The sequence below is a fragment of the Xiphophorus maculatus genome, chromosome 16, assembly GCF_002775205.1.
Source record: "Xiphophorus maculatus strain JP 163 A chromosome 16, X_maculatus-5.0-male, whole genome shotgun sequence".
NCBI classification, from domain to species: domain Eukaryota; kingdom Metazoa; phylum Chordata; class Actinopteri; order Cyprinodontiformes; family Poeciliidae; genus Xiphophorus; species Xiphophorus maculatus.
In genome coordinates, this window is record NC_036458.1 from 15,115,600 (window position 1) to 15,141,682 (window position 26,083).

Genomic DNA, 26,083 nt, shown 5'->3' on the forward strand with positions numbered 1-26,083 from the left:
TCAAAGATCGTTGGAAATGTTGTAAATCAGACCTTCGAACGTGAACGTACAATCTCAAATTAGGTATATCATCTCTCTGATTACAACCGGATTGCACAAATAATTTTTTTTTTTTAAAAATCACCCGATCCAAAAAGAAAATAAATACATGATAGAGAAAAAGTTATACATATTTTTCGGTATAAACGACTTTTAGAAAATCGTTTATACCGATTTATAAATGAGTAATAGGGATTTGTATTTGTGCTTTTCGGCAAATGAAACACAATTTTGTGTCTGAACACTAAACGTTGTGGTGTTTATCTAAGGATGAATTGAAAGCCCAAACTTTCGGAGAGCACTTGAAGGCAGCACGAGACGAGCTAGGAATAAATAGGAAGATATCCACGTAGCTTATATATCTGTACGCCGTTACAAATGTGTCCGTTTTTTTAACGAAAACGTATTTTAATTTAGGGGATATATGCGTTCATAGTGGCGGGGTAACGCGGACAAAACCCCACACCGGCCGGTCCTTTTTGCTGTAAGGGAAAAGGACTAAAAATGGAGCTGGAAGACGGAGTTGTGTACCAGGACGACCCGGGGACATCTGCGATGATGTCGGAGCGGGTCTCGGGCCTGGCCAGCTCCATCTACCGCGAGTTCGAGAGGCTCATCGGGAAGTACGACGAGGACGTGGTGAAGGAGCTGATGCCGCTGGTGGTGGCCGTGCTGGAGAACCTGGACTCGGTGTTCGCGGAGAACCAGGAGCACGAAGTGGAGCTGGAGCTGCTGAAGGAGGACAACGAGCAGCTCATCACCCAGTACGAGCGGGAGAAAGCGCTGAGGAAACATGCGGAGGAGGTGGGCTGAAAGGGAGAGGGGGGCACGAAACAAACAAACAAAAAACGAGCTGTTGTCTTTTTGGAGGTTAGCGAGAGCCGCCCGAGGTGCATTCTCCTCCCAGCATCCCTGAGTGGTGAATCCACGTGGCGTGGCAGCATCCACAGAGCTCACTGAGGATGTAAACAAGACTAACAGAAGACCCAGTAGTTATAGTGGACGGGTTTTCTGGTGAAGGAGTCAGTGCAGTAACACACTAGTCACTATGTAGTACACTAGCACAACCAAAAATGCCATGTAGGCTCAGCCTTCTATCAGATACACCTGTAATATTCGAGCTTAGTCATTGCATCAGATAGTGAAGTCACGTCTGAGTCCCGTGGGAACCAGAATGAAGGAGCAGGTGACGTGACTCAGCGATTTTAGCCCTCACTCTCCTTTATTTGTGCATAAAATGCCTAAAACAGATAGACATAAACAACATGCAGCTGTTGATATAAATTTACCTTAATCACCAGCTCTAATGTTAGGTAGATTTTTAAATAGTTAAAAAACAAAAGGAAGGCATTTATTGCTAGTATAATTAGCACAAAGTTGAAGTACTTTCAGCTGGAGTAAGAATAAAGATGATAGTAACCGTGTAGGTTTTCGCTTTTGAGCCTTATATATGATTAAGTTCTGCTTTCTGGATGATGAAAGTAAATACAATGAAACCTTTATTGTTTATGCATTCTTAAATAAAAAAAATTAAGAATTCAGAATGTAAAACAAAAGACTGAATTGTAAACAATAACTGGCTACACTTCAGTCATAAGTGGAACACTGTAGAAAAAATAGCAGTTTTAATTAATGTACTAAAAGATGCACTAATTTTGTAAATGACTGGTTTAGTAAGTATATGTATCTTAATCACCTTAATGATTAAGGTGATTAAGATACATAATCACCTTAATCATGATTATGATTAATCATGATTAATCATGATTAAAATTTTCTTAAAAAGGATTTTAAGAAAATCTTAAAATCCTTTAAGATTTTCTCCTGTTTGAATTTGATCTATTTACATATTCACACAATCTTCACAATTAATTGTGAATAGTTTGGGTGCTTCTGCACATAGTCTGACTCTGCACACTAATACATGCACAGGCAGATTAACAGCCAATGTGTGGGCAAACTTGGAAAACATGGCGGGAGACAACTTGTATAACCTCGGAGTGGATTCGGGATCAAATACTTAGAAACGTTGTCAGTTGATATGCTAATTCTCCCTAAAATTAGTAATATGGAACACAGTGGTATAAAAAAAAAGCAGTTGTAAGCTCTGGAAAAATGCTAAGAAACAATGCAAATGTTAAATGCATGTGTTCACACATTTTTGCCTGCTTCTATTTCATCTTTTTCTATTGTCAGTTCACACTAATTTATGAACAAATATGCATTTATTTTATCTGAGTAGTTCTATTTTCAAGAATTATGGAAAAAAAATAGTCATGAAAAGGTTCAAATCTGTGTGTTACGTTCTGAAAACTTTGCATTTTATAACTTGTCAACTCTTGATATGAGAGATTGTGACTTCTGGTCAAACCAAAACAACTGTAAACATCCTATTATTTATTAGAGTTGTCTAACCACACATCTTTACAACAAACTATGAGGAGAATATAGGAAATTGCTTTATATCGTAGGCTGTCAAAGCAGGAGCAAAACCCCTATGGAAGGCAATTAAATAAATCAAAAGTAGGTTACAAAATGACCAAAACAAAGAAGGTATGAAGCTGCAGTAGAGATAGTTAACTGTTTCAGCTATAACCTGCTAACAGAGTGTAATTTCAGATTATCCATTGATGATTATTTTTATGTTTTCATTGGTTAGGTCAGTTACTAACATCCTCACAGCCTTATGCTTTCCTTTCTCCAGCAGTGGTTGCAAGCTATATTTTTATTGTTTTTATTGTACTATTACATTATTAAGAGTTTGTAAAGCTTGAAATCGATGATCTCTGCTTGTGGTTTTTGAGTTAAGCAGTAAAATGCTGCTTCTTCCAACTGCTTGTTCCACTAAGTGTGATGCTTTTTATCATATTTGAGCTTCCACCATGCAAACCTCGTCTTTATAATCTCTGTCTTTTCTCTTCCATCATTCTAATTTCAAACCATTGAAGGCTGCTCTAATGAAGCCTATATGTAAAAAAACAAGGGAAGTAGCCTATGCATTTAAAAAGGGAAATTTCCTTTTCTTTCCAGCACACTTGCAGGGCAAACGTGCGTACTTGTCATCTGTTTTAAATATTATAATTCCCAACTTGTGCTCGTGTTTGTTTATGGTGTCTGCAATGAACCACAGTGTTGTGTAAACGTCGATGTGATGCGAGTCGGAGCGTCTGCCACAGTTTGTGTCTTTGGCCCACGGCTCTGCCGCAGTGGGGAAGCTGTCCCAGAATGCAACACATGCTAGCTAACAGAAGCAGGGAGACAGGAGACACAAACACACACAGAGTAAATTCAGTCCAAACACAAATGGTTTAAAATTATAAAAAAGATGTTTGTTAGATTATTAATGGTGATTTTTTTTAAATTAATTTCTCTGTGGAAGAGTGAATGGAAAGGGACTCATCCAGCCTGCTGGTTACTTCCAGGTCATGTGATCCTTTGTCAAATTAGAAACATCCTCCAGCCTCCTTTTTTTCCCTATTGTCTTACTGTTTTGGTTTTAAGCGTCAGCAGACAAGAGCCCAAGTGCACTAGAAGAAGGATGCTGCTTCCAGATGAATCTAATTTATTTTTTGCATTTTTTTGCATTTCATTTACTGAATTCATGGTTTGTAGTGAAGTGAGAAAGTAAGCTTCCACAAACAGTCATTTACTGGCCTTTACAGCAGGATTAGCTCTTATCTAATGCTACTCATTGTATTTTCTCTTATACACAAATGCGTTAAAAGACGCAGAGGTAAAATTAAATGATGGAAATTAGTTACTAGATAAAAATTGATTTTGTGTACGTTCAGGGATCTATCCAGCAGAACGAATAATGCATCCCAGTTCGTAACATTTTCATGGAATCAGCAGTAAGATTATGGATTTGATTTTCCTTCCAAGTTAGCTTTAGTAACTCTTTTAGAGCAGAGTGTTGCTTTTATTGATAACACAACATTTTTACTTTAGATATGTAATAAACACATTTATTTTTAAAGCTATTGACATTTAATGAAGATATTGTTTTACTCAGCATTCATTCGACGTGCAAGGCTGTTTCAGTATTTGTTCTTCAAAGCAAAGGAAGAGCTGTGTGCCAACAGGAAGAAGGAAAGCGACATCAGGGTCTTGGCTTGCTTGGCTGGACAGGAAGTGGACGTATGCAGATACCACATATTTTCCCATCAGGGAGTCCGCCCAAAGGAGACCAGAAAAAACTGAAATATATTATCTATAATTCAGACATTTCTAAATCATTTAGCACAAAAATAGTTAATGGTTTCTTATAATCCTAATGATCCTGTGTAACAGTGGCATTGCTACTGAAAAGCAAAACAAAACAAAACCTTTACTCGTTTCAAATTGTGAATGCTAGATAAGATTTGATGACTTTGAAATGAATTCTAGTTTGTATGACTGAGCCTTCTGCGTTTGTCTGTGTTTGTTTTGAGTAGAAGTTCATTGAATTTGAAGACACTCATGAGCAGGAGAAGAAGGACCTGCAGAACCATGTGGACCGGATGGAGTCTCATTCACGGCAACTGGAACTCAAAATCAAGAACTATGCAGACCAGAGTAAGCACACACAGACAAAAGCACTGATTCTCTGTGCTTATGGCAGGGCTGGGCGATGTGTACTCAGAATTTTATCACAAGATTTTGTAGCACTGTTGTGACAGCAATAAAGATTATGATTAGAGAAAACTATTTATTACTTATATTATAGGTAACTGTATAACTTTGTGGCACAGTAGCGCCACATAAACAAATACTGTGTTTGGAAAACCATCCCATTTGAACTAGGCTTCTTAAGAACCCTACATACTTAAAAAAAACCCTGATTTTATATCACTAAACTGCACACAGTAACTCAGTTTTATGATATTTTTGAAATTACTAATATTTATTAATGCTTCAAAATGAAAACGTGGACAAAATAGCAAAAATAACATTTCTGGACACACTGTCATTTTTTTTCTCTTATTTAACATTAATAACTGAAATTTATCATGACAATAACAAATCAAAATTCTTATGCTAAGAAATTTTTCACAATAATTGATAAACAATACGATAAATGCCTATCCCTAGCTCATGGTAGTTTGATAAAATGCATTCATAAACCCCTTACCCACTTTCACTACTGAATGCCTGAACACTGATCATAAAACCTAAATGTCTGTCACCTAATTATAATTCCTAAAAGAATAAATTATAACCCTCTCTACTTGGTTGTCTGTACATCCAGTTTAATCCTCTTGTTAATAATTGATTGTCTCTACATAACCTAGGTAAAGGTGAGTGTGGAACGGAAAAACAGAGAATGAAAAATCATCAGTTTCAAGAATTAAAAACTGTAAATCTGCCATAAATTCCTATTAATAATTCACTTTTATGTTTATGTTGAGTCTGAAATTGTGTGGAACTTACTAAAAATATGTTGACAACCTGAAAGTCGGTTGGTCCATGTAAATTTGGTCAGGAGGACTGCCTGTAGTAGGATATAAAGCCAAAATACCTGATGTATACTTTTCAGATCCGTCTTTGTGCTGGCAATTGGTAATGGGATTATGGGATTTGTGTCATTTCCTATAATACTGCTGTGCATTACCACTCATCTCACTGGATTAAGCGACAGAGGAGAATTTGGCTAATACTTTCTGTCTTGGTGGAAAAATTTGGATTAGTTGTGCACAAAGCAGCAGAGCTGGTTAAAGTGAGTCATTCACTTAGAGCTTGGAATAGGATAGATGCTTATTTACTTTCCCACATCCTTGTATTCATGTTTCTCTTTGACTCACTGAGCGCTAGAATACATGTCGTCCTTTCAGTGAACACGCAGTTTGATCGGTCAGGAGTTGGAGCTAAATCATTGCCACTCCCTGTGGTAAATCATTCATCCATTCCTGCACGTTGAAGTGCCTGATCTGATTGCTTTTAGAGTCATAGTCCACAGCTACTATGAAGTCGATAGGTATTAGTCAGTACAGGATTAAACACAATCTCAATGTGCCAGAGAACTGCCCAGACTCATCGCAGTTGTCTTATTATCATCTGAATATGATTGGTTTGCGTGATCAGGATCATTATGTTGAACAGATGTGAATGAATCAAACACAGAGCATTTATTCCTGCAAATTTCTCAATGTTTACGTTTGATCATTTTTCTATTTTTGCTTTAATTCATAAATGGCAATTGCATAATAATAATATATTCCTAATATTTATCATAATCACAATGTTTATCTATATAGACATTCTTCCACCTGTCACCTGTAAGTGACAGGTGATAAAAAGTCTGCTGGGGCGTGCCGTGGTGGCGGAGGGGTTAGCGTGACCCACTTTCAGAGGCAACGTGGCCTTGACGCGGCTGTCGCGGGTTCGACTCCCGTACCCGACGACGTTTACCGCATGTCTTCCTCCCTCTCCTTCCCCCTTTCCTGTCAGCCTACTTTGAAAAAGGGACACTAGACCCCACAAAAAAAAAACCCTTGGGGGGGGCGATAAAAAAACAAAAAGTCTGCTGAACACATTTTAAACATGAAGGAAATGATGTAATTTCCTTTCCTCCTGTGTTTTTTTTTGCATATCCTGTATAGATGGATGTAACAGTTTTAACAAATGTCTGTCTACATATATTGCTTAGTTGCACTGAACATAGGGAAAATAAGTTGACTGTAAATTTTTTTGTTTTACAGTGCAATGTTTACATCATTTGTCTGTGACCTTTAGCTTCTCAGCAACGATCTCTTGAGCAGGATGAATGTTCTCATGCCAAGCAGTTTTTTAAGATGGGCAATATTATAGCATTTTCTTAATATTCCTAAGCACAGTTATCTCCTGCCCAATTACCGCTGGAGATCGGCACCACAAGCAGAAGCAAATGCCAGTAATCAGATTTTTCTTTTTATTTGCACGCAAAAAATATTTTTATTGTTCTTAAGTCCAACTAAACAGCATGGCTACTAGGTGCTATAGTCAAAGCTATAGATGGTCCAATATAACGTACAATGTAGCAGCATCAGAACTTTTTTTTTCACATTAATTTGTCATATTCTTACTCAAGAAGTTGCGCAACGCATCTCTGTTCACTTCCATATTCGTCTCTTGAGATTTGATGAGTCAAACCAGCTAAATAAAATCCCTCCGTTTGTGTCAAAATCCACACTCGAGTGAGACATCATCCTTCAACATGGTTACAGCTGGGGCAGCTGTAATTGATAGTATTCAGGCTTTCCTCTGTAAATCTGTGCAGCAGCAGCTCACAGCACGGTTTAGTCTAAAGCTGGTACACTAACAAGGGATTATGTATTTTTGCCATTTTGTGCGTCGACCCAACACTGAAACCTTTTTCATTGATATTATTCCCTCTGCTTCCTGAAAGGTTAGCCTGAATGAGTGAAAAGTATTTATAAACTTGAATTTATAACGTAGGGTATTAGAAATTTAAGTCAACAATCATGTACAGGCTTTAAAAATCATTAAAGTTTATTTTTGTGTCGTTTTGTTCTTTCACATATTTTGGTATTCCATGTATTTCTGGCATCTCTCCCTGCTTTACATGTTTAAAAATGACCATATGAAACTGAAAAGTGTCTCTGTCTTATTCAGTCAGCAGGCTGGAAGAGCGAGAGCTGGAACTGAAGAAGGAATACAACTCTCTGCATCAGCGGCACTCCGAGGTGCAGAGAAAGAAAGAGGAGAGAAGGGAATATTATAGAATAAATCATCAATATTCTCTGAGTGTTTTTGCTTTTACTTCTACAGATGATCCATAATTACATGGAGCATGTGGAGAGAATCAAATTGCAGCAGATAAATGAAACATCAGAGTCTACGACTGGTGGCCGGATCAGGTGAGATGAACTTGCATTGTTTGGGTTGGATGGATAGGAACTTGTTCACATTTATTCAGTCTCGTTTCTTTTTGTCTGGGGACTTGCTACTTGTGATCTCAAACCATGTTTTGAAACATCCCTTTAGGAGAGAACGGCCTCTTTCTTTAGGGATTTTCCCCTCCTCTGGCGGAGCATCTGTGATAATCCCAGATTCCCACACCAGAGTGGAGACGCCAGGCACAGAGGGCTGGAGGTTTACTGACTCAGCTCAGCTGTGCTCCAACACTAGTCTGAAGGTGAGTGTCTTGGTCGGTCCTCCCTGGATTATTTTAGTGAGATTCTTCCATCAGAGAGTAGTTTCACGTCTTATTCAGCAACATCAGGCTTCCGATACACAAAGACATTTGGAAAAAGGCTTTGTGTCATGCAAGGACCTTTGTCTTCATATGTCAGGTTCTGAGCTCCAAACTAGGCGTTTTTTTGCAGTTGATGAAATTATAAATCATCCGTCTTTCTGCCCATTGGTTGTCATTCTGAATTAGAAACATCATGAAAAGCAAACTGACATCTCACATTAAAACATAAGTATACAAAATTGATTGAATTATTTAACTACATGTATTGCCTATTCCAGGTTTTTCTACTGAAGCATTTTGACCTACTAGCTTAGGCTCTGATCCACTAAAAAAATAAGAGTGTCTTTGATGGGGGTTGTGTGTGTTTTAGTTGGTCTCTGACAAGGCCACCTCTGTTGTCAAACTCTCCTTTAACCACTGATGAATATGCAAGCTGCCTCTCCCTTAGTGGCCAGTGGAGATAATTAAATGTGTCACTTAAATGTTTATTATTATTACCTTTTTCACTATAGTTTGATTCTACTAATAATTTACAGTTTTGTGAAAAAATGCTTTTTCCTCTTTACGGATATGTTACTGTTATTTTCTTGTCGCATTTAAAGGGCAGTATTATGTAAAGTCAACGTTTTTGAGCTTTACATAATGCTTTGATGTCATTCCGTCATCAAAAACACACTTGGAGTGTTTCCTCGATTCTTTCATGCATGTTTGAGAAATCCTTGAATCTCCCGTGGCAACCATTCAGCTGTACAAAACGGTTGGAAGGAGCGAGTGTCCACTTCAAGGACCAAGCTCCTCCATGCAGCTGCAGTTTCCAAGTTTCCGAGCTTTCGCATGACTGACTTTCCAAACACACAGTTTGGATAGTTTCTTCCCTTAATAAATTAAACTTTATTGTAAATGCAGAATTCTGTAATTACTTAGTAATATTTGTCTGATTATAAAATTAGTTTGATGATTCAAAACATGCCAGTTTGACAAAGAAGCAAACTGGAGTCTGTAAGTGAGCAGATTGTTTTCCACAACATTGTGTGTTGCGAGTATCAGAGTTTTTAATTGATGTAAGTCTAGAAACTGGGATTGATTTTAAGCTTTATGTTTTTTTGGTATTATTTCAATGACACAGTAATATTAGAACAAGCATTTTTGCTCAGTATGTTAGAGTGTGTGGCAGTTCGGACCGGGAGCGTGGCAGAATTTTTTCATCACTCCGTAGTTTTCTTTTATTGCTGTTATTGTTGTTAAAAATGGGACATTAGCTCTGCAGAGCAAAGCATGATGGGAGCGATGCCGATGCATGGTCCATATCCAGTCACATAGAGAGAAAGCTGCAATCCGATTGGCTGTTATATAATTGCAGGAGGTTTAGTGCCTGTAAAAACTTGGTACTTTTTTAACACGAGGAGCTTTTTTATGAACAATGGCTTTTTTGGTTTAACAGTGAGGTCATATTTATTTATGTCTCACATTTTTCCTGCAGCCTAAGGATATATTTGTTGCATTTAATTACATGCATGTAGCTGCATGTTAGTCATTGTCTGCAATATCATTTATTTAGATAATAAAACCATTTCATTGCATCTAAAAATTGTATATTTACAGTATTTATTTTTTTAAATAGTATTTTTGCAGCAATTAAATGTCTCTTCTTAGTGTTAGTAGTGATTCAGTAAGTTATTGACTTCAGTGCTAACTTACTAACAGCAATATCTTTGCTTGTGAAGCTTTGATGCAAAGCAATGATTTTCTCCAGAGGTAATCATGGTTGACAAATAGAGAATGATTTCAAGCACTGATTCCTTTTAAAGCAAGCATCCTGCAGCTGTTCTGTCCTCATTAACACTTTCCTGTGAGCTAACAATAAGGCCATTGAAATGAAGCCAGCAGGTCATTCTAAGGCAGAGCTATAATAGAGTTCAAATGAGATTTTAGTCAATTTAAGATGCAAAATATATCAAATTTAATCTCTCAGTACATATAATAATGCAATTACAACTTTATGATTGTATTTGAGGTTCTCTGCATTTATAGTTTTAATGCTAATGATTTTCTGACATGGATTAAGACACTGAAGCTCAGAGAGTGTGAAGACATTATTCCCAAAGTATGGGAATAAATGGGAAATGTTGGTTAATCAGAATATTTAAACATAATATTCTGTTTGCAGGTTTAATTTTGTGCAATCCTTAAATTTATTTCTCAACACTCCTCATTTCAATCAAGATTTGAAGCAAATTCCCACCATAAAAACTGAAGCGGTAGAGTTTTGCAACATCCGCAGAAGTTAAAGTGTTTAGTTCATCCCACTCCATAAATATCTTAACCTTCCTCAAATAAAGTGATTACGCATTATTTTGATATAGATACGTGTCATTTTTCAGTTCTGTGGTTTCAGAGTGCAGACTGGACAAAATTGTTGCAAGTAAGAATTACTGTAACTTGATGTTGACGAAGTTTTAATTGTGGACTGGAAAATACAGAAATCATTTTTAGATTTATTTGCGCTTCAAATGGCTTTTTCTCTTTCTATATTTCACTAATTTAAATAATTTGTGGTGCTGTTATTTGCGGTATTACGCTGAGGAAAAACGAGAGACGAACTGAGTAAAGATGTTTCAGTTGAACAATCATTGGTAGCTGAACTACAAACACAGCTATTAAATGAAAGATTAGTGAAAAATATTTTCATGACACAAACAGCCTCAACAATATATTATTGTTGTTTTCTCATTGTTTTGCTCTTTAAATCTTTAAACTGAATTTGATTTCTTGAGGTCATCTCAAAACACTCAGTCTCCTCTGAGCCAAACAGTAAGAACCACTAATAGTTTTCCACATAAGTGACCACATAAGCTCACAGGCTTTCCATTCACTTCACCGTCATGCACACTTTTCAGTGTCTACATTTCTGCTGAACTGCTTCTGCACATGCAAGCTTCATTCTTACTCTCGCCCCTACCCCCTCCTGAAAGCAGTTGGACTTTGTCGACCCCCAAAAGGAAAGGGAGGGTAAGAGAGCGCAGGACCCTGCTTGGGGAAAATCACTGGCAGACGACTGCAAGGTAGTTGGACGAGTGTCTGTGCCGGCCGGCACTCTGGCTGCCGATGCCACAGTTTGTTATTTGCATGCGTGTCGGCTGTAGTTTCATCTTTTTCCAAATAGTTGCATCACTTAGAGAACCTCACCTCAGAAACCCCCTGTGCTGTGCAGCGCCACATGCAACCATGCCTCTGTCTGAAGGCAAAACCTGCGTCCACATATGGGAACTGCTTAATTATTTACGTGTTAACGCCAACAACAGCCTGGTTGCATCTGGCCTCTTTTCATTTCAGTTAAAAAGGTGCGAGTTTTGAATTTTAGTTGCTTTATGCTTGTGCTTCATTTGTGTTCATTAACCATCATGCCACTGTACAATAACAAACCTTTAAAGCTTGCTCTCTGCCTCCTAATGCTGTAGTTTTGTAAAAGATTTCTTCGGAAGCAGCTTTTAGTTTATGATCCTCCATGGATTAATGTCGTGTAGATTCATCCTGCTGTGTAAATCCCTTCTGTGTAGCTGTTCATAGATGTTGTGCTAAGCCCTCCACAGTCTGTAGTGGTTTGTCGACTTTGTATTTTTATCTGTTTGTTCTGTACGTCTTGTGACCTGAATCTGTCTTTTCATTTTATAATATTTGGCTTAATTTGCCATTTTATTTAGATCCTTTAAAATTTTTTCTATTTAACTAACTGCCTATTCCATAAAAGGATGAACTGTCAAACATCGCTGGCTCCAAACTGGCAACGCCGATATCATCCACGCTCGCAGACATACAGAGAGAAGATGGGGACAGTAAGAGTACAGAGGTCCAGGTTGCACCAGGAACCAGATCCATATCAGTCGGTACGTTCTTGCATCCAGTGCGTCATTCATTTGTTGTTTAACTTCAAAGTATTTTATTCAGGTTTGATCTGCTTTGCTAACGAGATGGGGATCCGAAACTAAATCCGATGCAAATTGATACGTGTTTTTTTACATGCAAAACTTTGAGAAAGGTGGTTTGGATTTCAATTCTGTTAATTAATATTCTGTAGAAGCACCTTTTGTTGCAATTACAGCTGAGTGTTGTAAAGCACATCTTTCCCAGCAAGTCTTTGCACATCTTTGACAAACATTTTCTCCACTCTTCTTAAAATCTAGCTCAAGCTCACTCACATTGAATGGAGATCATATGTTGCAGTTGGGTTTAGGTTTGGGCTTTGACTGGGCCATTGTAACATATGAATACACTTTAATCTTCCCCATTCAATTACTGCTCTATTTGGAAGCTGTGGGTTTAGTTTTACACAGATAGACTGTAAAAACATCAGATTAAATTGGACTCTGCTCTCTTTTAAGATTTTATTTGCAGACAAATTGTTGAACATTATATATATTCAGAATTATGCACTGTTTTGTATTGATATGTGACACAACATCTTCATAAAATCACATAAAAATATTTAACTATTTAACTACTGCTTTTCTAAATACAGTAAGAACCACTAATAGGTTTTCTCGTTCACATACAATAGCACACACCTTCAAACTTAATATATGAAAATGTTTTTCTTTACTCCCAGCTATAAACCTTTTGGTTTTCAACAAGACGTCTTGTTCTCTTACCTCTCTTAGTTGTGTGTGCTCTCTGTCTTGTGTAGGTTTGCCTGACAATGAGGAAAACACAGAGGTGCAGGACATTATTGAGTCCACACCAGAGCTGGACATGGATCTGATTTCTTACAAACCCTGCAGGTAGAGCAACAGGCGCTTGGTTTGCATCAAGTTTTCTCTATGCTCTAAAACAGAATTTTCTCATTACGGCTACTCTTCCAGCACTCCCACGAAAGGTATCGAAAACCTGGCATTTGACCGAAACACAGACTCCCTGTTTGAGGAGCTGTCGTCTGCAGGCACGGGGCTCATAGGAGACGTAGACGAAGGGGCCGACCTGCTGGGTGAGTTAAAACTACGTTCGAACAGAAACCATTCCTGGGGATATTCCAACTGATTTGTATGGAAAAAGCTGCTATGAAATGTTTTCATTTGAAAGTGATTGCTTTTATCCTGTAATATTTACATTTGTCTAATGAAGCTTCATTTTCAGTTTTGGATGCTATGTTAAAGACTACACCATGGTCAAAGAAAGAATGTAAACAGCATTGACGTTTTGTGTGTTTTCTGAGTCGTCAAGATAAAATGTTTCACACTGTTCTATTTTTTTTTTTTTGTCTTTCACACATTTTAAGAAGGAAAGGTGAACTGTGGGTCCTGGATTTTTACTCTTTACCATCACAATGCGTGACTTTGATCTATCTTTAACTTTGCCATGTAGTTTAGAACAGTTATTTAACTTGGCACTAACATTATTTTATTGCTATTATTAATCTTTTTAACTTTACTGCCAGCTGCAGAGCTGTAGGAAAGTATTTATACCTTGAACCTTTTGTCACTTTACAACCACAAACTTCTGTGTTTCCTTTTCTTTGTTCTAGACCAAATGAAAGCAGTGACAAACTGTGAAGTGGAGGGGAAATGAAAAAATAGTTATTATATTTTTATTTCAAATAAACAACTGAAAAATGTGGCCTGCACATGCATTTGGCCCAATCTACTCTGATACCTAGAATTAATCTAGTTATTGAATTGGATCTACCTGCTTATAATTCAGTCTATAATTATTATCAGTTCATCCTGGATTTTGTGATTGTTTTTGTTATTTTTTGCAATCAAAATCACAGATTTTGTGGAGTTCTTAGAAATATTGGCTGGAAATTTCCTGATATTTGTGCTTATCTATGATGCTTAATCTGACTCATCCCTCTTCAGAATGATGCATTTCTTTGAGTTGGTCTGTGACAAGAAATAGCAATATATACAGATATTGGTTTCCATGTTTTGTGACAAAATGAGGCATAAATATTTCTGCAAATTACTGTAAATCCTAGTTGTCCTAACCGGTATATTATAAAATAAACCACCACCCGCAGCATAATATAGTTAATAGTGGCCAGTTTCACCTGCTCCACACTTCTGTTCCCCACTGTGTGCTCTGGTCCAGCTGTTATATACTCTCCCAGCCATGTATCCATGGTAACATCACCTCTCTCTCTCCTGTATCCCATTCTCTGGCTTTTATCCATAATCCCAGTGGAGTACTCTGGTGTGTATAATCTCAACCTTTTCCTCTGATTTACAGTTTTCTGTCATGCCCCCTTGACTTCTCCTCTTTAGTCACCCTCTTTCATATGCACCATTGTTATACCTCAAACCTTCATTTTCATTATGTTAGTTGGCATTAGTAAAACACAGTTTATTCTTCAGCTTTGTTTTTTTTTTTACAAGGTTTCCTGCATGAATGATGGAGTTGAATCCTTTCTTTTCTCAGCGGTGGCCGTATATTTTTAGCCTCGTATTTTTATTCCTGTCTTCTGATGCTTTAATAATCAAATGTAACCAGCCTAAGACATTTGGGAGCAGCTCTTCCTTTATGGGTTGTGGAGTCTGCTGCTAAAGATTTAGCTCTGACTCCTTCATCATATTGGTCATTTCATTGTCTCATGCTTTTCTCCATTTCTCTATCTCTCTTTCTTACTCTTCTGCCTGACTCGGATTGCATGGTTTTCTCAGACCTTAGTTTGATTGGTAAGACCTCACCTGCTCTATCCATTTCTCTCCGGTCAGTCATGTGACCTGTGCTGTGCTGCTGTGTGTCATTGTTGTTTTGTGAATGTAGTAGATATCCCAGTAGAGGTTTTCTGTGTTTGTTAATATTAGATACAATTTTGTAGTTGTAGTGCTAAAATATTAGAACTTTAGATTAATGTTAATTTTTAAAATAGATTTTATGTCTCCTGAAACATGAGTGTTGCTCTCTCTTCTGTTCAGGAATGGGTCGCGAAGTCGAGAATCTAATCCAAGAAAATTCACAGCTGCTTGAGACAAAGTGAGTATACAAAAAAAAAAGAAAAACACAAGAGTTTTTGAATTTACTTAAATTTACCTGTACAATAACTAAATTTTGGCTGTTTTCTTTTTTCAGGAATGCTCTGAATGTGGTTAATAAAGACTTGATCCTGAAAGTGGATGAGTTGACCTGTGAGAAAGAGGTGCTGCAGGGAGAGATGGAGGCTTTGGTGCTGGCAAAAAACAAGATGGAGGAGAAAAACAGAGAGTTGGAGGATGAACTGAAAAAGTAAGATATAAAGCTATACAAGTATATAGCTGCCACAGCTGTTATGTCTCCAATTAATATATTCAGGAACTTTTAACTGTAGCTCAGCTCTATACCCTGACATTTCTGCCAAGCTTTGAAGTACAGGGTAAGTTTAACAAATATTGTTGCCTAATACTTATTTGACCCCGTAGGAGCAGAGAAAATAATTCCCAGGCATCAGTTGATGTTGTAATATGAAAATAAACATGAAGATGAATTGGTCATATCATTGCAAAGTCATGACACAGCAGAACAGTGTGAATTTCACCCATGGATCTCAGTGAAACTTGTCATGGAGGACATAAAGAATGAGTCAGATGCTTCAAAAATATAGCAGGACTTAATGTCCTAACCTTCCCTTCCTCTTGTTTTTCTCACCTTTACACAAACATCACATGTCATTCTGTGCTAGCATACGAGGTAACAAAGGAAACAATGTGACAGGAAAACCACAGTAACACAAAAACTTTAGAGACTTGACTTTTGCTTTCGAATCTGACCAATGTCAACCAAACTTTGGTCTCTTGTCTCATGTTGCTCTGCTGCTGCAGCTGAAGGTATTTTTTGTCTCAGCTGATTTAAGCTGAAGAAATACTACAATTGCACCAACAAATTCGCTACAATTTCTTTGTTGTTATTGTACATTAAAGAAATTATATTTCTCTGCTGGTGCATTGAAAAACATGACAAATTTTATTAAACCAAAAAATACATGAAGACAATATGAGGATAGCATATCACCCATGAAGACCCATGAAAACTATGCATTAGTCTTTCTTGTGATTTATATATTAGCTTATGACAACAGTGTTAGTTTTTGATCATAGCTCTTTAGAACTACAAACTAATAAACAGCGAAATATTTCTGGTGCATCCAGTTAAGTGAAGTAATTGATCTTTTCCAGAGTGAGACAGGAGATAGAGGAAGTGAAACAGAAAAGCAAAGATGAAGAAGATGTGAGTATCTTTTACTTTCATCTACGCTGTCGATGTTCTTGCTTTTGTCCCAAAGATAAAGACTATATTTCTGTGTTGCCTTGCCACAGAGTGAGGTTCCAACAGCTCAGAGGAAGCGCTTCACCAGGGTGGAAATGGCCAGAGTGTTGATGGAGAGGAATCAGTACAAGGAGCGGCTGATGGAGCTCCAGGAAGCTGTGAGGTGGACGGAGATGATCAGGTCACTAAAATAACTGCATGTGCTTTTAATTGTGCGTCTGTAGACATCAATAGTCATTATGTCTTCTCCTGCAGGGCTTCAAGAGAAAATCCGGCTCTCACAGAAAAAAAGAAATCGAGCATCTGGCAGTTGTGAGTCCTTCTAAATGTGCTTCATTTCATACTTTCCTCATGACTTTACTCAGAAAACCAAGTTTTTCTTCAAGCTAACTTTTCTTTAAACCCATAAATCTGTTCTTTTCTTTTCTGGATTTGGTTTTGAATGGGCAGCATTAGGTAAAGAGGATTTGACCTTGTTGAACCTTGTTAAACTTCCCTCTACTGGCAAAGAACTGTTCCTGAGTTTTAAATGTATCTTTATCCAAAGTCATTGCACTGATTGGTTGCTGATGTTACTAACTTCTTAGAGAAGACTCTCCTTGTGTTCCTGGATCTTTCTTATCTCCTGCCTGCTTTGTGCCTTTTGATGTTTTTTCTATTCTATTTGTGCCTTTTGATGCATATGTGGTCTACCTGCAGCAGGCTGCAGGTAGACCACATATGCAAATGCTTCTTGCTTAAAATTCCTGTTCATGACTCCATAATGAGAACATTTCTGCTTTATATATAGATCTTTTTAGAGATGATTAGATGTATTATTTACTATTATGAGGAGTAGTTCAGTAAGGACCCAAAAGTCTTCAGCAGATGTGTCAGATGCTTTATTTTATTTAATTAGAGTTAGAATCAGAATGAAATTTAATGCACAGTCAGTTACGTCTGATGTGTTTAAATTAGATTTTTTCAACAGTCGATGATCCAAATTTGGAAATCATAATTATTTGGTTGTTTTATTGTTAGTTCGACTGTATAAGGATATCATAGAAAGTGTTATATTAAAACTCCTAGCATGCTTCCTTGTTTGTCATGGTACAGCAAATGTTGGTGCTCCTGTACTGTCCGGTTGGTGACCCCCTGCCTTGCTCTTCCCCTGCACTCCTGTTTGCTTTGTGTCCCTCTCGGCTTTCTGTAACTTCACCCCCCTGCAGCTTCAGCAGACTGTTTAGCTCCTCCTCCAGCTCCTCGGCCATGAAGACCGTCGAAGATCCGTCCAAATTAAAGTACAACTCCCCAGGCAGCCTGGTGAAGAGGAGCAGCACCTTCTCACAGTTCCCCACTGAGAAGTCCAAGATATTTGACTTCATGAATGAAGGGTGAGTGATGAAATGACATGGAGTGCATGAATACAGCGCACCTGTTGGCTAACAATGTTTCTCTACATTTATGTAGAACGGAGCAGTGCAGCTCACCCTCGCACAAGGAGAAGAAGAAAGCCCAGTACCGACAGGTTAAGGCCCACATGCAGAAAGAGGACGGCCGGGTTACTGTGCATGGATGGAGCCTGCCGGGCAAACACAAGGTGAGAAATCTCACAGGCTTTCATTTTTTAAACAGATTTTTGACATTGTAATCACAATGCACATTACTGAGATTTTATTTTAGGTTGTTTTAGTGAACAAAATGTCAAGAAGAAGAAAAAGGATGTGTAGTTTAACTTTTTTTTGTTTCAGATATAAATCTGAAAAGTGTGGTGTGGATCTGTACTTACAGTAGATGCCCTGGGAAAATACTTTGCAAAATCGCTCAAAATAAGTCAGATTGGATGAATATGTGAACATCCCTTTTTAAGTTTTCCACAGATTCCAGGTTGGATATACTAGAATACCAATGCATGCCCCTTTTTCATATTAGTAAAAATCTGAAAAAATTATAATTCGCAGCCTTGTGCTGCTGTATCAAACTTAAAGGTCCTAGTAAAATAGGTGAAAAATTGTGGGTGTAAAATGATAAAATATGAAAAAGTTCAAGTATGAATACTGTTCAAGGCAGTGTTGACACAAGTAAGACTGATTGTCATCCATTTTGTTGCGTCTCATCTTTTTGTATCTATTTAAAATGTTTTCATCTCATTGCCTTAATTTTTGATTCATGTTCTGGATTTTAACATTAGTCTCTTCAGTTGATGCTCAGATGAGGCATATTTTATATGCTTTCTTATTTTTCTGTCTAATTACTCTTCTTACTCACATACGTTTGGTTTCTTCTACCTGGTTTTGTTTCTCCAGGTTGCAAATGGAGGGCAGATGGAAAACAAAATGAACTTACCTGTCCCAGTCTACCTCCGACCTTTGGACCAGAAAGATGCTTCTATGAAGGTAAACAAGTGAAGAGTTTGAAAATACAGATATTAAAACAGCAAATTTTAAGACTTTTGGTGTGTGGTTTATTTTATTTTTTTCTGAAAAGATATTTTTAACTAACTCTCTGTTTGTTCATCAGCTGTGGTGCGCTGCAGGGGTCAACCTGTCTGGGGGTCGGATGGTTTCCTCCTTAGAGGTATCGAAGCAGATAAAGGGTTCCCAGAGCAGCCTGGACCAGCTGGAGCAAGAGAACAAGGTGAGGAGTTCATAGAAGTTTAATGTCATGTTTAAATGAGAGATGAGTGTTGGTTTATTTTTATTTGGTTGCGTTGAAAAACAGGAGAAAGGGGAGAAGGAGCCGATAGTCCAGGACGAGATGTCCAGTCGTGTGTGGGTGTGCATGAGCACCAGTTCCTCCACTAAAGTCATGGTAGTGGATGCCACCCAGCCCACTGAGCTGCTTGACAGCTTCTACGCCTGCAACACACATGTGATTTGCATCGCTAGCGTACCGGGTAGGTGAACGGCTCACTCTTCATAGTCAGTTTGATTTAGCACATATTTTAGTAGGTTAAAAAAATAATCTTGTGTGTTACTTTCAGGAGTGTTGGATTCAGATTACCCTGCAGGGGAGGAGGTCCCCCAGGACCCAGAGGCCAGTCAAGGGGATGGGGTGTCGCTGGCCGGCAGCGTGGCCAGTGTGGGCTCAACGGGCAGCGACGGGACGGCGGCAGCTGAAGGTGTCACCGCCGTTCCTCAGACGGCGAGCTCAGGTGTCAATGAGCAGCCAGCGGAGTACAGCGCCACTTCAGGCTCAGGTAGCTGTACATTCTTCCTGCAGCATTTTAAAGGGACATGAACATAATGTACCTATGCACAGCCAAAAAAAGAGACAAAAACGTCTTTTAAAACACTTAGTTTCAGTGGATGTGACATCTTTAGATTCAGTGCAGCTTATTTTGATCAATAGCATTTCAACACTTGTGTTGTATAAATCTCTAGACATCAGTCTTTGACTCATAAGTTTGAAATACTAACATTTCATCAATCATTTAACTCTCTCTTCCCTCAGTTGAATTGTCCAGAGAGACAAGCCCAACAGAGGACGGGGTCCCTACTGCCGAAGAGGCAACAGAAGCGACGGAGGCCAACGCCGGTGTTGGTGAGGAAGGAGAGGAGGATCAGGGAGCAGATCCAAACCAGCCGGGGATTTACACTGAACATGTGTTTACAGACCCTCTGGGGGTGGGACCCACTGACTCCTGTCCTACTGAAGCACAGAGGTGAGAATGATCAGCTCTGAAAAGGATGGGACTTGAGACAGAGGGTGCAGTATTTGGATTTACTCTGATAGCATTTATTGGTAAATTATTATGTAATCAGACGTTTGCTGATTTCTTTCCCTTCAGGGGTTCTGGGGAGGACGGTGAGCCTTCCCTACCAGAAGCCATGGAAACGTCAGATAGTGAAGTCCTGAGGATGAGCAGCGCTCTTCCAACCATGTGGCTGGGAGCTCAGAACGGATGGTGAGCATGGGAGCCTACACCAGAGGGCGCTGTTTGTTTAGCTGATATGAAAGGGCAGTGCCTCCATTAATGAGAAAGTTTATTGCAAGGAAGTTATGACACCTTAATAATAAGTGCAGAATCTGATGATTTGAATTATTTATGACCTAAATTATTTATTTTTATTTCAAAATCCACTACTAAAGTCTTAAATTCGTCTCTCTGTTCCTCCTGAAGCCTGTATGTCCACTCGTCTGTGGCTCGATGGAGAAAGTGTCTTCATGCCATCAAGCTCAAAGACTCCATCCTCGGCATAGTGTAAGTACAGTGTCAGATGTGCCACACATACAGAACCACCCACAATTATTGGCACCTCTGGTGATGGTGTACCAATCAATTAATGTATCAGTTTATTCACTCAGTTTAACCAATTTCATCATTAATTTACAATGCATTCTCTTACAATACTTACTATGCATGGGTAAAACGGGAACAGGAAGAAGATGAAGCATTCTATGAAATGAGTCTTTTACTGAAGTTGTGTAATCTCCTACTAGGATATTAAAAAAAACAATATTTAATATTGCTACATTTATTAAATGCTGAACAATCCCAACATTAAAAAAGTTTTTTTTTTCCTTTTGTAAAACCACTGATGTGAAACTCACTATTAGTCCAGATTTTTTTCCTTCTTTGAAATGTGATCAAGATATGGTGGAACTTTTTTTTGTAAATATTGGTACTGTAGTTAAATATCAACTTATTTTAAGGCTTTATTCCAGAAGTGCCAATAATTGTGGAGAATACACCAACATACAATAGATCTCTCTAAATTATATGATTTTCTTGTTGCAGGCATGTTAAAGGGAGGGTGCTGGTAGCTTTGGCTGATGGGACATTAGCAATTTTCCACAGAGGAACTGGTAAGTGTGTAACATGCAGCATCTGAAGAGTTAACTAATGTTATCTTTGGATATTTATCTTATCTTTATCTTTGGATCATGTGGAATTTATTTCTTTTACAATTGTCTTTGCTCAAACTACAAAGGCTCATAATGATGATTCTGTTTATTTACTCTATTTTTTTGCTGTTTCCAGACGGTCAGTGGGATCTGACCAACTACCACCTGTTGGATTTGGGGCGGCCGCATCACTCTATCCGCTGCATGACAGTAGTCCATGACAAGGTGTGGTGTGGCTACAGAAATAAGATCTACGTCATCCAGCCCAAAGCCATGAGGATAGAGGTACCCCAGTTCTATGAACCCTGTTAGCAAAAGGTATGTAATGCTTGACATTCATTGCTCTTTTTATATTTTTTTTATTTTCAGAAATCTTTTGATGCTCATCCTCGAAAAGAGAGTCAGGTGCGCCAACTGGCTTGGGTTGGAGACGGCATCTGGGTGTCCATCCGACTGGATTCAACCCTGCGCTTGTTTCACGCCCACACCTACCAGCACCTGCAAGACGTGGACATTGAGCCTTACGTCAGCAAAATGCTGGGTATGAATGTTGCTTACAACCCAGATTCGTTTCATAAAACCATATAAAAGTTATCTGAGATCATGTTTATCGCTCTAGAACACGGTTATTACCGTTTTACCACCTGTGTGTTTTTAGGCAGTCCTGAACTTGTTTCTCTCTGCTTCTTCTCACTTCCATTCCAGGTACCGGTAAACTGGGCTTCTCTTTTGTGAGAATCACAGCTCTGGTGGTTTCCTGCACCCGACTGTGGGTGGGAACAGGAAATGGAGTCATCATCTCCATCCCATTATCTGAAGGTACCACAAACATTCATACCAACATTATCCAAAGATGTAGAGCGTTGAATTAGAGCAAAAACATTTACATCCAGCACCAAAATTGCCTGACTTTGCCAAATTGCTGAGCTAATCCTAACATGTTTTCTCTCAATTTTGATACGACTCATTGATAAGTTGACTTGGTATATTTCAATGCGGTTCCAGTTCATAATTTGCAGGCGGAACTTCAAATAAAAGTTCGTTTTTCTGCTTCATAAACTTAGCAGTTTGCTTTGAGCATCTTATCGGTTAAGAAGCAGCGATTTAGCTGCTCTGTCCCACTACTGGGAATATTTAAGCAGTTCTTGCAGAGTGACTCACATATAGAAGGCAAAATAATTTATATACTTATTGTAAAAAAAATTACATTTATTTGATATTCAGGTAGAATGCATGTTTGTTAATGCAAAAACACACCTATATAGCTCTTCAAGCGAGCCACATAAAAATATGCTGTAATTTTTAAAATCTGCTCTAAAAAGCAGTAATATAATCATACAGGATATGAACAATGTGTATCAAGAGTTGAGCTTCATTAGACCTGGATACCAACATGATTTCTTTTTCCCTTCCTGCTTTTCCAGCCACTATGTTTGTTCTACTTGCCTGCCTCTCACATATATTTCATCTAAAACAAGGTCAGACAGTGCAGAAATGATTGGAATCCTGGTCACAATTAGAAATAAAACTTTCGTTGCCATGGACACTGCTCTCTAAATTGCTGGACTTTTGTCATGTTCACTTCAACAAGGTCCTTTTAGTAGACAATTTTTTTTCAAAATACACAAATTGTTTTTACATCTACACATTTTATTAACATCTTCCTCTCTTCCTGCTTCAGCTAATAAGACCACAGGTATAGTGCCAAATCGCCCTGGCAGTGCTGTGCGGGTTTACAGTGATGACTGCTCAGAAGGCGCCGTGCCGTGCAGCTTCGTGCCGTACTGCTCCATGGCCCACGCCCAGCTCTGCTTCCACGGACATCGGGATGCGGTGAAGTTCTTTGTCACAGTTCCAGGTGAGAGTCGAGGGCTGACGAGGCAAGTGTTGATAAGAAAAGGCAGAGTGTAATGTCAGGCGTGAATATTTATATCATAACATCTTTTTCTTTTATGCTCATTCTTTTGTGGGTTTTGTTTTTTCTGTCTTTCCTTTGATGTCCTCTAAGGTACTTTGGATTGCCTTGTGTATGAACAGTGCTACATAAATAAATACTAAACTTGCTTTGCCTTATAAGCGATGAAGTAAAACAGCTTTGTTTGCCCTGCAAAACAAACATAGAAACTAAATTTTACTAAGTATTTTCTGTCTAGTTTCTAGTGCAACTATCGTAGTATACTTGAAATAAAACTAACTTGAAAGTAAGTTTTCAACTAGATATATGAGCTTGTTCAAAGTAAATAATTTCTTAACATTGGTGAAAAAGTACTAATTCCACTGGCAGATTAATTCTCTCACAGTTTGGAAAAATGTATTGTTATAAGTAAATTATTGACTTAAAACAAGCTCTCACTCCTACATCTGCAGTAGCTGAAAAGTTACTTGTTAGCTATGTCTTATTTCAAGTTTACTAAGATTTTCTTTAGTCTTAGTGATGTTATATTTTCTAGCTGAAATTTAAGTGCAAAATTTTGCTTTGACCAGGATAACATAGTAAGTAGCAACAGAAAAGTAAAGAAGAATGATTTTCAGAGCTGTAGTTTTCATTTAATGAAAGGGATTATATTTGCAATTGTGCGTGAAAGAAAAAATCTGTACAAAAACTCTGTTTTATTTTTTTATTTGGCTTTCTGTCCCAGGTCAAGCGATGCCACCTCCAGGCAGTGCAGATTCAGGTTCTGATGATCCTCCATCTGAATCCTCAGACACGGCAAATTCGGAGCCCAAAACATTCCTGGTCATGAGCGGAGGAGAAGGTTACATTGATTTTAGAATCGGTGGGTCCAGCACACTGCAAACACAGCGACTCTTAAATGTCTGCAAAGCTCCACTGTAATGCCCGGTGCTTCTCTGGTGTATTGTCCAGTATTATGTCTCAATCTATGTAATAAATGTCTTTAAATGATTTGTCATACATTCATTTGTTTAACATCAACACATCCAGGCATTTTACCAGGGGTGTTTTGTATTTTTCTACACAGTAAGGAAACAAATTTAAAGTAAAAACACTACAGCTTATGTCCCGCCTGTTTACCGTGACTGAACATTGTTTATCTGACTCATCTTCTTCCTCCGCAGGTGATGAAGGCAGCGAGCTGGACGGTTTGTCTGAGCAGGCTGGCAGCCAGCCGGTGGCGCCCGCCAAGGCCGAGCGAAGCCACCTCATCGTCTGGCAGGTCGCGACCCCTCACGACTAAAAATCATTGCAGACTGCTACATCAGCCATGGGGCCGTCCAGCGAGCTCACATGTCCTGCTTTGAGTTTTTCCACTATCCTCTCTGCTTGACTAGACAACTTCTTTGTAAAGAAAACAAAACAATTACAAAAACAAAAAAAAAAAAACTAATTATTTTTATTCAGTGTTTTGTACCATTTTATTCCTCATATATTTGAAATATGTAAGCTCATGTTTATGTTAACACGTGGAAACCGTCCAAATGCCCCCTGCTGCTGGGTTGCATGTTGGCAACGCTGGTATAGAAGAAGAAGAAGAAGAAGAAGATCGCACTACAGCATGATTGGACTGATCATGTTAATATTTACCTAAAAGGATTCATTTATGGAAGATTAAAAGGATATTTTTGTGATTTTCTGCATTGACAGAGTAAAAAGTAATAGGACAAAACATTGTTTCAGAGACTGGTTTACAATTTAAATTCTAATATCCAGGTTGCCACAAGAAAAAAAAAAAAAACATCCTTTCACTTTGGTGAGGTTTTCCTGTGAATAGAAGAACCAAGTTAGCATTAGTTAGCATGAGGAAGTCCGGTGTCCTCACTAAAATCCGTTTGGCCACGTGAGAGTCAAACCTCTGTCCCATTGGTGGAAAAAAAAAATTAAATAAAATAAGTAAATGGCTACCGGTGCCATCAGCTCAGTGCTTCCTGTCTGCGTCAGCTCATTGGCACTTTAAAATGTTAAATGTTAGTCACCTACAGTCTGGGGGAGTACGAGTGTAAGTAATGTTATTTACTGCGTCTTAATTTTGTGAAGAGAAAAAAAAAACGTTCAAATGTTTTTTTTCAGGGACGTCACAGTAACCAAATGATGGAAGAAGACGAAGGGACATTTTTATTTTTGACTCAAGGAATTTATGAATTAATAGGTGGTTTTAAGTTTTATTCATGTGACGCTAGAATCTCCCCGTCCATCTCTTTTATTTTTTAATTTGTTCCTGTATTGGAGGTCTTAAAGGCAATTTTCATATTTTTATTGCTTTTTTTGTGTTCGTTTGGGAGACACTTCCATAAAGAGTGTTTTTAAAGGCTGACCGTAATATGATAGCAGGATGGCTCTACGATTGCAGATGTTTTAATTTGTTTTTATATCAACAGAGCTGGGCCAAGTCTGACACCAAGTCCATTTCATAGCAGTAACTTTATATTGTGCGTGTGTGCCATTCCAGTATTTATTTTCTCCTCTGTTAAGGAGCCCGTTTGGACTCAGAATGTAACTTTCTACATGAACAAAATATCATAGGAGGCTATTGTGAACAAAATAGTCCAATGAGTTTACATGATTGTTAATAATGGTTAAATAAATTAGATTAATGCAAGCAAGTGTGTGTTTGTGTTCTTTTGAATATAACAACTAATATCTGTGAAATCTTAGTTTAATTCTGCCACATTGGATGTGAGTTTGGATTGAGGCCTTATGCTGGTAGATTTGTGCTAAATTGTCCATTCACTTTTAAACAAAAAGCTCTTCAGCTCTTACAACTTCACTTCAACAATAGTTCGCCCAATAGGAGGTAGATATTTACCCCCTTAAACATTCCTTATGTTATTGCTTTTGCGTAATATGTGAATGTT

At 38.2% G+C, this 26,083-nt stretch overlaps 1 protein-coding gene across 7 annotated transcripts; it reads left to right on the plus strand.

Moving 5' to 3' along the window:
• Nucleotides 1-334: 334 nt before the first annotated feature.
• On the plus strand, nt 335-25,831 carry spag9 (sperm associated antigen 9). Of its 7 annotated transcripts, XM_023348920.1 has the most exons (32): nt 335-843; nt 4,473-4,593; nt 7,630-7,700; nt 7,786-7,874; nt 8,002-8,152; nt 11,185-11,274; nt 11,961-12,096; nt 12,894-12,987; nt 13,069-13,190; nt 14,863-14,877; nt 15,121-15,178; nt 15,275-15,427; nt 16,354-16,405; nt 16,495-16,625; nt 16,700-16,756; nt 17,653-17,817; nt 17,894-18,023; nt 18,730-18,819; nt 18,944-19,060; nt 19,145-19,319; nt 19,407-19,622; nt 19,877-19,966; nt 20,039-20,087; nt 20,214-20,330; nt 20,547-20,627; nt 21,165-21,232; nt 21,408-21,556; nt 21,641-21,812; nt 21,977-22,090; nt 22,953-23,129; nt 23,911-24,048; nt 24,350-25,831. In XM_023348920.1, exons 1-32 carry the CDS (start codon nt 544-546, stop codon nt 24,466-24,468), a joined length of 3,807 nt encoding a protein of 1,268 aa, XP_023204688.1. In that variant the 5' UTR covers nt 335-543; the 3' UTR covers nt 24,469-25,831. The 7 variants fall into 7 exon arrangements, with proteins under 7 accessions (XP_023204688.1, XP_014326993.1, XP_023204684.1 ...); XM_014471507.2 differs by lacking the exon at nt 14,863-14,877 and adding an exon at nt 14,384-14,395 and having other exon boundaries at nt 19,877-20,087; XM_023348916.1 differs by having other exon boundaries at nt 19,877-20,087.
• The last annotated feature ends 252 nt before the right edge of the window (nt 25,832-26,083 follow it).

What these genes read in the sequence shown, in the direction of transcription:
- spag9 (XM_023348916.1), top strand. Translation starts at nt 544, where the DNA reads ATGGAGCTGGAAGACGGAGTTGTGTACCAGGACGACCCGGGGACATCT. An exon ending in AGGTGGACGGAGATGATCAG is followed by an intron (nt 16,626 to 16,699) that starts GTCACTAAAATA and finishes CTTCTCCTGCAG; the next exon opens with GGCTTCAAGAGAAAATCCGG. An exon ending in AGAAAGATGCTTCTATGAAG is followed by an intron (nt 18,820 to 18,943) that starts GTAAACAAGTGA and finishes TTTGTTCATCAG; the next exon opens with CTGTGGTGCGCTGCAGGGGT.